Consider the following 11,950-nt stretch of genomic DNA (forward strand, 5'->3'; position numbering starts at 1 on the left):
GGGGGGGGGGGGGGGGGGGGGGGGGGGGGAGGAGGGAAAGAAGGAAGGAAGGAGGGAAAGAAGGAAGGAAGGAGGGAAGGAAGGAAGGTAATCTACAAAATCGAAGGCCCATTATAGCATCATTATTTACTTAATAACAATTTACCTCAGACTTTAAGTAACATTTCCCTTAGTGTGCATTTCTTAGGAGATTATTCATAACATCAAGAAACTAAAAACTCGTAAACATTTTAGAAGTAAATGTCAATGGAAGATCAAATAAGACTGAATTCTTTGAATGATAACTTAAGTCAACTGAAAGTATTCTTTAATTTCCTGAGTTTATATTCAATCTTAAATTGCACCTATGCCAGAAAACAAAGTGCGCTTGGACTCCATTATGCTATATTCAAGTTGGCCTTTCTGTATTGCTTTTACAGAATGTTTGGGGAAAAAACCCCAAGAACTGCATCTACATAGGATTTGTTAAAATATGAAAACACTTACCTGATTTCCTTCAAGCGTTTCCATAATTAATATATAGTTTTCCCAAAACTTTAGAAGCTCATCTTTTTTCTTCTCAGACCACCAAAACAGACTTGGGCCTGATATGGTTGAAAAAAGAAAATTAGTTCCTAGATTTAGTTCCTAAATCAGAAACTTTCATAACAGTTCTTAAAATTATGCTACTATTTCCAAATGTCGTTTTCTCTAACAATGGCGGGTGCCCCTGTATCAGAGCCTGGGTAGCAGGCTTGGGCAAACAAGAATCTCAAAAGGAGGTTTTTTCAAAAAAAATTAAGGTTACTACCTTGGAACTCTGGGTAAGGATGACAGATTTGAACACATGTACTCTACTTTCTCTCCCTAAGAATCTCACTGTAACAGTAAGATTTTTCAAAGGCAAAAACCCAAGAATTGGAGAAAACAGGGGAGCAGACAAGAGCAATGAAATTAGGATCCGCAAATTGGATTAAAACAAGCAGAATCAAGACAAGTGACTATTAAGTTGGCACAAGGAAAGCAAAGAAAAAAACCTGATTCACACTACAAATCCCCCCAAGCCTAAGGAACTGGCAGAAGAAAATACTTCAGGAAGTAGAGGTGAAAATCAAGGCTAAACTAAAAAGGATTTGTTTAATGTGTTTAAGAAGCAGATCCCCAGATGCCCTTTCCTGTGTTCTGAACAGGAAAAAGACTGGGATTGATTCTCTGGGGAAGGTAAAAGAGTGGGTCTCCAGATTGAGGGGCACTGGACACGGCTGAGGTCAGGGTGAGTGCCACATGAAAATGGGAAGTGAACACGTATGCACCCTGGACGCTGAGACCCCCTTCCTCCTGCCCCCATCACCGTCTTGGCCTCTCAGGTCCCAGAGGACCTTCTCCATGGCATGTGGCCACCCCAAGAGGAAAGACCTGAAAATACTTTCACCAGAAATTACCTAACAAAATGCCCTGGCCAGATCGCCTTACAGCGAAGTGCACAGTCAACAAGCACCACTCATGTGTTTAGAGCTTTAAACTTGACTTTTCGTCCCACATTCTTACGTATATAAGCAGGTGTCTAAGGCTCACCAGACATCTAGGGAAACCTCTACACTAAAGATCAAGACCAAAACAGATAAACAAGGAAATCTGGAGAAAACAAAACTACACAGGAAAAAGAAAACCTAAAAAAGAAAAAACTTTCACTAATATTTTAAAGGGAGATAAGATAGTGTGGTTACGATATAAAAACAGGATACTGTTAAAAAGGGGGCATTCCAAGAACAAAAAAGATCTCATGAGAATAAAAATCTGATAGCAAAAAGAAGAAACTCAAAGAAAGGACTGGAAATAAAGTTGAGGAAATCACCCAGGAAGTGGAGCACAAAGACAAAACCATAGGAAACAGGAGAGAAGAGATGTGTTAAAGGCCAGTCCAGGAGGTTCGATAACCAAAAAGAACAGAAAGCACAAAAGGAAGGGAGGATATCAAAGTAATACGACAGCAGTTCTCAGGACCGAAGGACCTGGTTTCCAGATTGAAAAGGTCCGAGTGCCCTACACCAGGATGTAAACAGGCCCTCAAAACTGAAATGACAGAAAGCTGGGGACACAGTCTCTATAATCATCCGTGGAGAAGAAACTGCTCACATACAAATAAACAGGATTCAAATGGTTTCAGACTTCTCAACACTAACAATGGGAGCTCGAGCCTCTAAGACATCAGATGGATGGATGCCTTTAAAATTTTGAACAGAAATGTTTTCCAAGCCAGAATTCTACCCCAATCAAACCATCAGTTGAATGTGAGGGCAAAATGAAAGTGTCTAGATATGCTTGGTCTTGGCTTCCAAGAAAACCACAAGAAAACATTACTGCCACACCAACAAAGAGAAGAAAGAGGCTGGATTATCAACAAAACCCTAAACTTTTTTTTGGCGGGGGGAGGTCCATCAGAGAGCTGAGGTCGCATTGCTCTCTGAATTCCAAAGGGCAAAGAGCCTCTCCAAGAATAAGACAGGACACACGAACTGCAGTTAAAAAACAAAATAAAAATTGGACAAGGTTTTAAAGGCCAAGTGTGGACAACTTAGAAACTCTGGGAACCCCAAGGGAGTCTACACCCACTCACCAGCTCTTTTCCTCAAGGCCTCCCCCATGTGTTCAAGAAAGACTGTGGGCAGGGCAGGGGACCCTGGAGGCGTGGGCATGCAGGGCCCACCGAGGTTTGAAAGGGCAGCCCATCCATGCCCTGCAGGAGTACAAGGTGGTGGTCAACTGAAGACGCCTGCCTGCACCCTGGACCCTTCCCTGACAGGAGGCCAAAGCTGTCGGCCGCCGGAGGAAACCCTCCCACAATCCCACCCTTGTCCCTGCTCTCACACCAGGCAAAGTTGGCTGCCCCTGGGGATGGCTAAACACTTGCTCTCCCCTCGACCCTGCACTGACACGAGGAAAGCCTCTTATGTGTCCGGCACTCACATGAAGCAGGTCTGCTGCTGTGGAGGGGGGCAGAGTATCAGCCCTCAAGACCCACCACAGATACAAGCAGAATGCAGCCGCCACAGGAGAAGTTAAGGAAACTTTTAACCCTTCATTAAGTAGGAGGCAGAGGTTATGTGCTACTGGAGAGGGAGCAGAGATGGCTAAAAAGTTTGAACCCTGGGCTTCCCTGGTGGCGCAGTGGTTGAGAGTCCGCCTGCCTATGCAGGCGACATGGGTTCGTGCCCCGGTCCGGGAAGATCCCACATGCCGCAGAGCGGCTGGGCCCATGAGCCATGGCTGCTGAGCCTGCGCATCCGGAGCCTGTGCTCCGCAACAGGAGAGGCCACAGCAGTGAGAGGCCCGCGTACCAAAAAAAAAAAAAAGTTTGAACCCTAAGGATCGGGCACATGGGGCCTAAGAAGAGGCTGTTGTAGGAGAAATGAAAAGTTCCCTCCTTCCCCATCTCAAGCTTTGCACCAGGTAACCAACACCAGCAGTCTACCCTCGAGGGAAGGACAAAGGCATGGAGGAAGCTCTCCATCCGTGGAGTCGGCATCGAGGGCTTGAGAAAAACTAGAACACTGAGAAAAACCTTATAGGCTTCACACTAAACAATCCACCACCAACAAAATCCAAAGCCAGCTCACCAGAGTGACTCAACCCAAATAGTCTAACAGAGAGGAGTGCCTATCATCGAAGGCATAAATATTTCAGTCTCTGCTGAAAAAAAGTGATCCCATTGCCAAGAGATAAAAGAGAAAACAAAACCAAACTCAGATATGGTCCAAGTACAGAACTTGTACATAACTATGATGAGTATGTTAAAGGATCTAATGGAAAAGGTAGACAACATGCATGAACAGTTGGGGATTTTCAGGAGATGGAAACTATAAAAAAGTGACGGATAGAAATGATAGAAGTGAAAACATATCAGACATAAAGGATCCTTTGATTAAATTATCAGATATGCAAGGTCTTAAAAAGTTTTATCTCAGGGAACTATTAGAAAATACATTACAACAAATGAGTAAACCAAAAAAGAGGATGAACTCCAGGAAACAAGAGCTCCAACACAGAATCAGGTGAAGGGAATCCCCCAGATGATAGTGAAGGCAGATTTAAGAATGTCAGCTGTGCACCAGACTGAGCTTCTAAGAGGACTCTAGGAGACACTTCTTCAGGAAAATTTATAATGCCTGATGATCTGACTTTGTACAGGAAAGATTTAGACAATTAACTAAAAATCTGGGGTTGAATTAGTGATAAGAATGGAGACAACGAAACATAAATGACATTAATCTAGCAAAAACCTGCAGGAAGGAAAAAAACCCCATCATATATACACAGATCACCTGTGAACAGTATTTTCCTAGTCATAATTTTGTTGAACTCACATTTAACCAAAATTACAAGAATGACATTGGACTTTATGACATTACTAGATCATTTCAAGATACGGGGGTAAATACCAAAATAATCAGCTAAAAGAGGTAAAAGTGGCTGCCCTCTGAAATGAAGGAAACGGGCAGGGGCACAAGCATGAGACCACTGCTTATCTTTAAAACTGCAGAATGACTGACTCTTTAAAATAAATGAGTGTTTAACTTTAGTAATTTAAAAAATGTTTTCCAGTGACAACTCTCATTGGATGATCACCAACTTTTGGGCTGTTAAAATATTTACTACCTGATGTTTTAAGCTTATATAAAAATCTCATCTACTCACAACTTAAGCCAAACAAAAATCCTTTACCAGTATAAATAAATAGGCAGCTCCAGTTGAAAAAGTAGACATTTTCTATCTATTGAGGCAGTTTTGAATCAGTCAATCCATTTTTGACTTTGATAACTCAAAATTAATTTAAGACGAGAATTGTACTTTCACATAATTTCAGTGAGCAAATCAATCAACAGGAACATACCAAACTGAGGGGAAGCCTTGCTATTTCATCTACTCTTGTTCTGTAATAAAGTGGTAGGAAGCACAGGCTCAAAATGTAAAAAAATTGAAACCTCACTCAATTAAATCAATTTCAAAAATACTCTCCAAAGGTCGACTTAAGGCCCATATGCTTAACAAATATTTAAAAATCCTGCTAAGAGAACTACCAAGGGAAATTTCAAAAGGATGTGCTAGTTTCCATTACAAAATTCTAACACTCGAGACTCAATTCATCGCTCAGTACATGTAAATAATTTTCTTTTCAATTTGATGGGCGCTAACTCTTCTTTCCTGTTAGAACGGACCTACCACGATACAGTGCGAATTTGGTCTGTAAAATCCTGCCTGGGCTCGTTCCTAAATTATTCCCACGGATGCAGTATTCCACCTGCTCTGGGTCAGAAAGTTTAGGAGATGCAGACTCCTCTCGGCTGCAGTGATCTGTGTCAGTTCAGAAAACACCCTCGACATGAGGTTCCCAAGGTTTTTCAGGCTTTATGGGGACCATGAGAATAACCCAATTCAGTACGGATCTCGGAGACTACCCCAGGAGCTGACTGCCGGAAGCAGGGGGCCTCCCTCCCAAAAAGCCAAGTAGGGATGGGCCCGGGGGCAAAGAAGCAAGTACCGGTTCCTTCCTGGGGGGCGCACGCGCAGTCGGTCCCCAGCTCCGCCGACACCTCCACCGCCCGCTGCAGCAGGTAGCGCGCCCGCTTGCGCGTGAGGGCGTCCTCGGCCCGGGTCAGCCCCGCCTGCACCGTCCTCCAGAAGCGCCAGCAGCGCCGGGCGTCCGGGTCCGCCTCGCGCGCCGCGGTGGCGCGCTCCGCGCCAGGCTCGGGCAGCAGCTTCTCCGCCAGGGCGCTCAGCACCAGCAGCTTCGGCCCGACTCGGCCCGGGCCCTCGGGAGCCCCGGGGGCGACCAGCCCGCCCCACAAGGCCCGCAGCGCCGCCCCGCCGCACCGGCCCAACGCCGGCAGCAGCCGCTCGGCCACCAGCGCCGCCGCGCCCTCGGCGGGCCCCGCCTCGTCCCCGCCTAGCGCCAGGGCGAGGGCGGCCCGCGCCACCGCCTCCAGCAGCGGCGCGTCCTCGCGGGGCCGCAGGCAGGGCCCCACGGCCGCCAACACCTCCACGGCCGCCTCGGCGGCCCCGTCGAGGCCGGGCGCGGGGCCCGCGGCGAGCAGGTCGCGCAGCGCCTCCTCGGCCAGCGCTGCCGCCAGCTGCGGGCCCCCGGCGAGGCGGGCGCACGTGCGCAGGGCCGCGCCCGCCGCTCTCAACACGCGCCGGCGCTGGCGGGCCGCTGGGCCGGTGTCCGCGCCGCCCGCGGGGCGCCCGCGCAGGCCCCGCAGCAGCGGCACCAGGTACCCGGCGGCGACCTCGCGCGCCGCCTCCGGGAGCGCGCCCGCGCCGCCGCCGCGCGCCTCCTCGTCCTCCAGTCGCTGCAGAAGAAAGCGCAGCGTCTCCACGCGCTCCGCGGACGCCTCCTCGCAGCACAGCGCCCCAAGCAGGACCCGAGGGTCCCGGCTCTGCGAGAGCAGCGTATCCGCCAGCACCCACTCCATTTGACCCGAGCGCCCGCAGGAAGGCGCCGGCGTGCGCTAGTGCGTGCGCGTGCGCGGTAGGCCCGGGCGCGCACCCGCAGGTAGGGAGCTTGCAGCCCGGCCCTAGTCCTGCTAGGCGCGCTTTGGGCAGGTCTCACCAGAACTGCCTTGGATCTATTTGATCCTCTCGCTTCTGCCCCTTACTTTTGTAAGAGGAAAAGAGGCCCTCGTTAAACGTTAATGTCGTATCTATACCAACTCCATCGATTCCTAATTGGAGATTGGCCTGCCCGAGGGCTTTAAATCATTCAGGCGCTGTGAGGATGGGCCAGAGGTACACCAGGAAGGTGTACTCACGATCACCTAGAAGCTCTTTTTTCAAAAAGGTGCAGCCTGGCACCACCCACACAGAGACTGACACAGTGGGTCCGAAATGGGTTCCCGATATCTGCATAAAAAATAAATAACGAAAACCCAAGAATGAGGTAGAGGCCCTGAAAAGTACTCTAGCTATGAGCCAGGGATAGGGCTGAAAACGAGATACTCACCACGACGCTGGCAGTCAATGCCCAAGCGGACTCTTGCATGCAGCCCTTCGCACACAATGCTTATGGTCCCACATGTAGAGTCCCCCAAATAGTCCACGTGTCTGTATGTTCTGTATATCTGACAGCATCTACTGCTAAGTACAGAAACAGAAACCTCACCTTAGCATGCACGGTACTGGTTTGGTTTCTAGCTCAATCCTAGGCGAACTGAATCAATGACTTGGGTTTTCACTTTGCCTTCAACCATAGAGAAGTCCATGGAGAAGTCACAATCTCACCTTCAAAGAGCTTGCTGTGTAATAAGCATAATGGATAAAGTGTAATTTAAAGTTATTTAAGTTTATTTTATGTAATTTAAAGTTATTTAATTTTTAGATTTTTGGTTTTATATAATTTAAAGTTATTTACAGTTATCTGACATCATATATGCAAGATTTTATTTCCGTATTTCAGGGTCATTCAGTTTTCCATTGACAGATGCGTAAAGGGTTCAGTTGTAAGCCTACTTAGAATGTGTCAGTAAATATCCATTGCCTTCAACATTTAATGTGCCAATAAACATCAGTTTCCTTCGACATATATTCTTCATATATCTATCAAACAAAAATATGCAAATGTCTTGAGCAGACACTTAACAAATGAAGATGTGCAAATGTAAGCATCTGAAAAGGTGTGAGTATCATTATTCCTTAGAGAAATGCAAATTAAACCCTCAAAGAAATACCACTTCACACCCATCAGAATGGCCTAAATTTCAAAGATTGAAAACACCAAACGGCTGTTGAGGATTTCCTTTTCTTGAAACTCTGTCTTCCTCTAGTTTTCATCATATAGCTAATTCCTGTTTTTTTCTTTGTCCTGTTTCCCCAGCTGTTTCTTCTCCATCTCTTTGGGGGAAGAATCCTCTTTTTCTTCCTGACCTGACCTGTTCATATGGATGTTTCCAGAATTACAGGTTCAGATCCCTGCCTGTTCTTCTCACTCTAAATTTTCCCTGAATAACTTCATTAAAACTATAGATTCAACTACGATTTACACGCTAATGATGAAAAAAATCTAGATCTCCTGCACAGATCTCTCTCCCGAACTGCAAACTTATCTACCTACTGCCTACCAGATGTCTCCATTGAATATCACTCAGGGCATCATTCTCAATCTCTACTTTTATGAAGGTCACCTCACTATCTTCATTCCCCCATCATCATTACTGCACCCCCCACCACCACCAATATACTTCTTCCCAGGTATTTCCTATTTAGGGGAATGGCTGTCACTCACTGAGTTGCCCAAGTCAAAAAACCTGGGAGCCAATATGTTACCAAACCAACCTTGGGTCCCCTTGCCTGCGTGCAGCAAAGTCAATCTACTGACACGGGGTCGTGGCGAAGGAAAGTGCGGCATTTACTGCAGGGCGTCAAGTAAGGAGTCCAGGTAGCTAGTGCTTAAAAGGTCCGAAGTCTCTAAAGGCTTTCAGGGAAAAGTTTTTAAAGACAAAGTGAGGGAGGGGCGTTGTGGGTGTGTGATCAGCTTGTGGACACTTTTCTGATTGGTAATCGGGAGTCAGCTGGTCTGGGGTTTACGTGCTTGTGGGCAGCCTACAGTTAACTTCTCCCACCTGATGGGGGTTTCAGTAGCTGCAAAACAGCTCAAAGACTATGGCTCAGAATATTATCCATAGCCCTTGAGGAGGAACTAAAGGTCCTTGACTTTGTTTAATGGCTAAACTATTATTATTTTGTCTTGCGTGACTGCTTTTCTTTCTTTCTGCGTTTTCTCACTTCTCTGATTAAATTTACTCTTTGTAACTCGGGGAAGGCCTAGGAGGCTAAAGAGTTTTTTACAGACAAGAGGCAGGCAGAGGACACTGGGGTAGGTGTGGTTTGTTCTAGGAAGGCCCCATAGGGTCTTGCTCAGTGACAAATAGACTTCCCACTCTCTTCTTTGATTCCTCAAATCTATCCATGAAACTTCCTAAATGTTTTGGTGTCCCCACCTTTCTGTCCCCCACGAACACCTTAGTTTTAGACTCTCCTCATTTCTTACTAAGGTAAGAGCAATAACTTCCTGCCTGATTCACTCCCCACCCCAATACACGTGCCTTATTACTACCAGGATGAGCTTCCTAAAATTAAACCACGACTATCCGTAGCCCCCAGAATGATGGCTGAATTTCTTAGCATGACATCCCAGACGCCCCTTGAGGTGGTCCTGCCTACTTCTCCAGCCCCATCGTCCTCATGCCCCATATACACCTGGATTTTGAAGTCCCTAAAACATGCCGTGTGCTCTCCCTTTGTCTTTTCAAAAGCCCTTTCATCTTCTGGAAAGCCCTTACCTCTACTCCACTTGTTCAAGACACATGGTCCAATGTCATCTCTCCAGAAAGTCATTTCTTAATACCTCGCTCCCACCACCAACACCCACCCCACCTAAGTGAGGTCACCCTCTTCCAAATTCCCCAAACATCCTAGAATATCCCTAACGCAGCATTTGTCATGCTGTTATAACTGCAGGTTTACTTCTCTGCCCCCTCCCCTCCCAAGAGCAATTTGAGGGCTAGGCAGGGGTTTATGGAGTTATATCTTTTATCCCATGAATCCTAGTACCTGCACCTCTCGTTATAGCATGCTCAAGAAATGCTGATCTTCTACTCCTCAATGAAGACCCAAGCCAGAAGGCATCTCTGAGAAGCCCCTCCCAATGAACCTAATCATACTTCTTCTGTCTTCCCCAAACTTTCAGTTGTGGTAATAATAATGGCTAACAGTTACTTATCATACTTATGAAGAAGACATGGTAATATCTTTATACTACTGCACTGAATCCTCAAAACAACTCATAAATGAAGTGCTATTATTTTTCTCATTTTACGGATGAGGACACTGAGAATAGGGGAGGATAAGTAACTTGCCTCCGTGTCACACAACAAAAAAGCAGCAGAGCTGTCTGACTCAAAGCTGTGCACTCTGCTACGTTACCTCCAAACCGTCAAGAAAGAGAAGTCTACAGTGACTAACAGCTTTACCGCCTACATAATCTGCACTCCCAGGGTCTAGCAGACAGTAGGCACTCAGTAAATGATTGTTGTAGGAAGAAATGAATGAATATATGTGTTTCCGCCACAGTTTATGAACTCCTTGCAAATTAGGATTTTGTTTTTAATTCATTTTGTAGCCTACATGCCAAACATAGTACCAGAAGCATGGTAGCTACTCAAAAAGTGCTTGAAACTGGGTAAACAAGAATGCAGTATTTTATAGTGAGAGTGTTATAAGTTCATCAGTCAGAAAATTTCCAGGGACATAAGGACTCTTGAAACGTGAGCATTTGAAAGCTGAAGTCCTTGTCGCCTGGTTCAACATGCAACAATACACTGCTTTGAGACACAGAGGAGACCCCGTGTGAGACCCCTCATGAAGATGAGGGGTTGCTTTGGAAGTGATATGTGAATAGAGTTTACAAGGGTTTGCTTCCCTGCCCCTTGCAAGTTTCCTGTTTTATCCGTAAATGAATTAGGGTTTATGACAATTTTTTTAACATATAGTTGATTTACAATGTTGTGTTAGTTTCATGTGTACAGCAAAGTGGTTCATTTATACGTATACATATATATACATTCTTTTTCAGATTTTTTTCCCTCATAGGTTATCACAAAATATTAAGTATAGTTCCCTGTGCTATACAGTAGGTCCTTGTTGGTTATCTATGTTACATATAGTAGTGTGTATCTGTTTATCCCAAACTCCTAATTTATCCCTCTCCCCCCTTTCCCCTTTGGTAACCATAAGTTTGTTTTCTATATCTGTGAGTCTATTTCTGTTTTGTTTATAAGTTCATTTGTATCATTTTTTTTAGATTCCACATACAAGTGATATCATATGATATTTGTCTTTGTCTGACTTACTTCACTTAGTATGATCATCTCTAGGTCCATCCATCTTGCTGCAAATGGCATTATTTCATTCTTTTTCGTGGCTGAGTAATATTCCATTGTATATCTCTACCTCATCTTCTTTATCCATTCATCTGTCAATGGACATTTAGGTTGCTTCCATGTCCTGGCTACTGTGAATAGTGCCGCAGCGAACACTGGGGTGCATGTATCTTTTCGAATGATGGTTTTCTCCAGATATATGCCCAGGAGTGGGAGTGCAGGATCATACGGTAGCTCTGTTTTTAGTTTTTTAAGGAACCTCCATACTGTTCTCCCTAGTAGCTGTACCAGACTAGCCGTTATTTTAACCTCAAAAACGGGTGCCAGTATGGGCAGTTGTTAGAGTTGCCCTATCTTCTGTTCAGCAACTACACCCTAGCCCATACATTCATGTATTCATTCAACACTCTCTGGCATCACTTAGACCCCAAGCCTGCCCCGTGCTGTTTCCTCAGGCAGCACATGTGTGCGGTTCTGAGGCAGAAACTCTGCCTGTGCTTTGCGTTGTGGATGTGAGTGTCCGGCAGTGGCCTCTGAGGATCCATTTCGGGGGATGCGCTCCATCCTCCGCCTCTGGCTCTCACAGCTGACCTACTGTCTATCCGCTTAGGTGCTCACAACACTGGTTCCAACCTATGAATAACTCACATGTATGGGCCTTGGTTGTCTACACCATATATTTTACACCTTTCCAAGAGATCTCGGAAGATGGATATCCTTGATTCCCTTCCCATCTGAAATAGAGCACCCATAAATGTGATTGCTGGGAAGCACCTCTGAATTTTAATCCCTTCTCACTTTCCCAACTTAAAATGGATACTGCTTCCCTCGCAGTAAAGGTAATGGAGAGAAGAGCAAGAGAGACTGGGGAAAAGGATGTGTAAGTGGGGGAAAAGGATCCAGATGAATGTTCGCTCACATGTCTCCTCCCTCTAGGAGTGTTTGCATGAGCTCACTGTTTGCTACTGTTGAGAGCCCTGCAGATACTTAATCTGGTTTTTCATGATGCTGCCAGGGAAGCAGTGGGCAGGAACGCCACG

At 45.9% G+C, this 11,950-nt stretch overlaps 1 protein-coding gene across 1 annotated transcript in view; it reads right to left on the reverse strand.

The window, feature by feature from the left end:
• Positions 1-6,465, reverse strand: part of TARBP1 (tRNA guanosine 2 -O-methyltransferase TARBP1) — a 65,994-nt gene extending 59,529 nt beyond the window's left edge. The window contains exons 1-2 of the mRNA XM_027094099.1: positions 5,519-6,465; positions 487-584 (exon numbers count right to left, since the gene is read on the reverse strand). Coding sequence (XP_026949900.1) covers positions 487-584; positions 5,519-6,449 — 1,029 coding nt within the window. The 5' untranslated portion in view covers positions 6,450-6,465. The remainder of the gene's footprint in view (positions 1-486; positions 585-5,518) is intronic.
• Between the last annotated feature and the right edge of the window lie 5,485 nt (positions 6,466-11,950).

Source organism: Aethalodelphis obliquidens, unplaced genomic scaffold (genome assembly GCF_003676395.1).
Source record: "Aethalodelphis obliquidens isolate GAN/ISIS:26980383/991018 unplaced genomic scaffold, ASM367639v1 scaffold87, whole genome shotgun sequence".
NCBI lineage: Eukaryota > Metazoa > Chordata > Mammalia > Artiodactyla > Delphinidae > Aethalodelphis > Aethalodelphis obliquidens.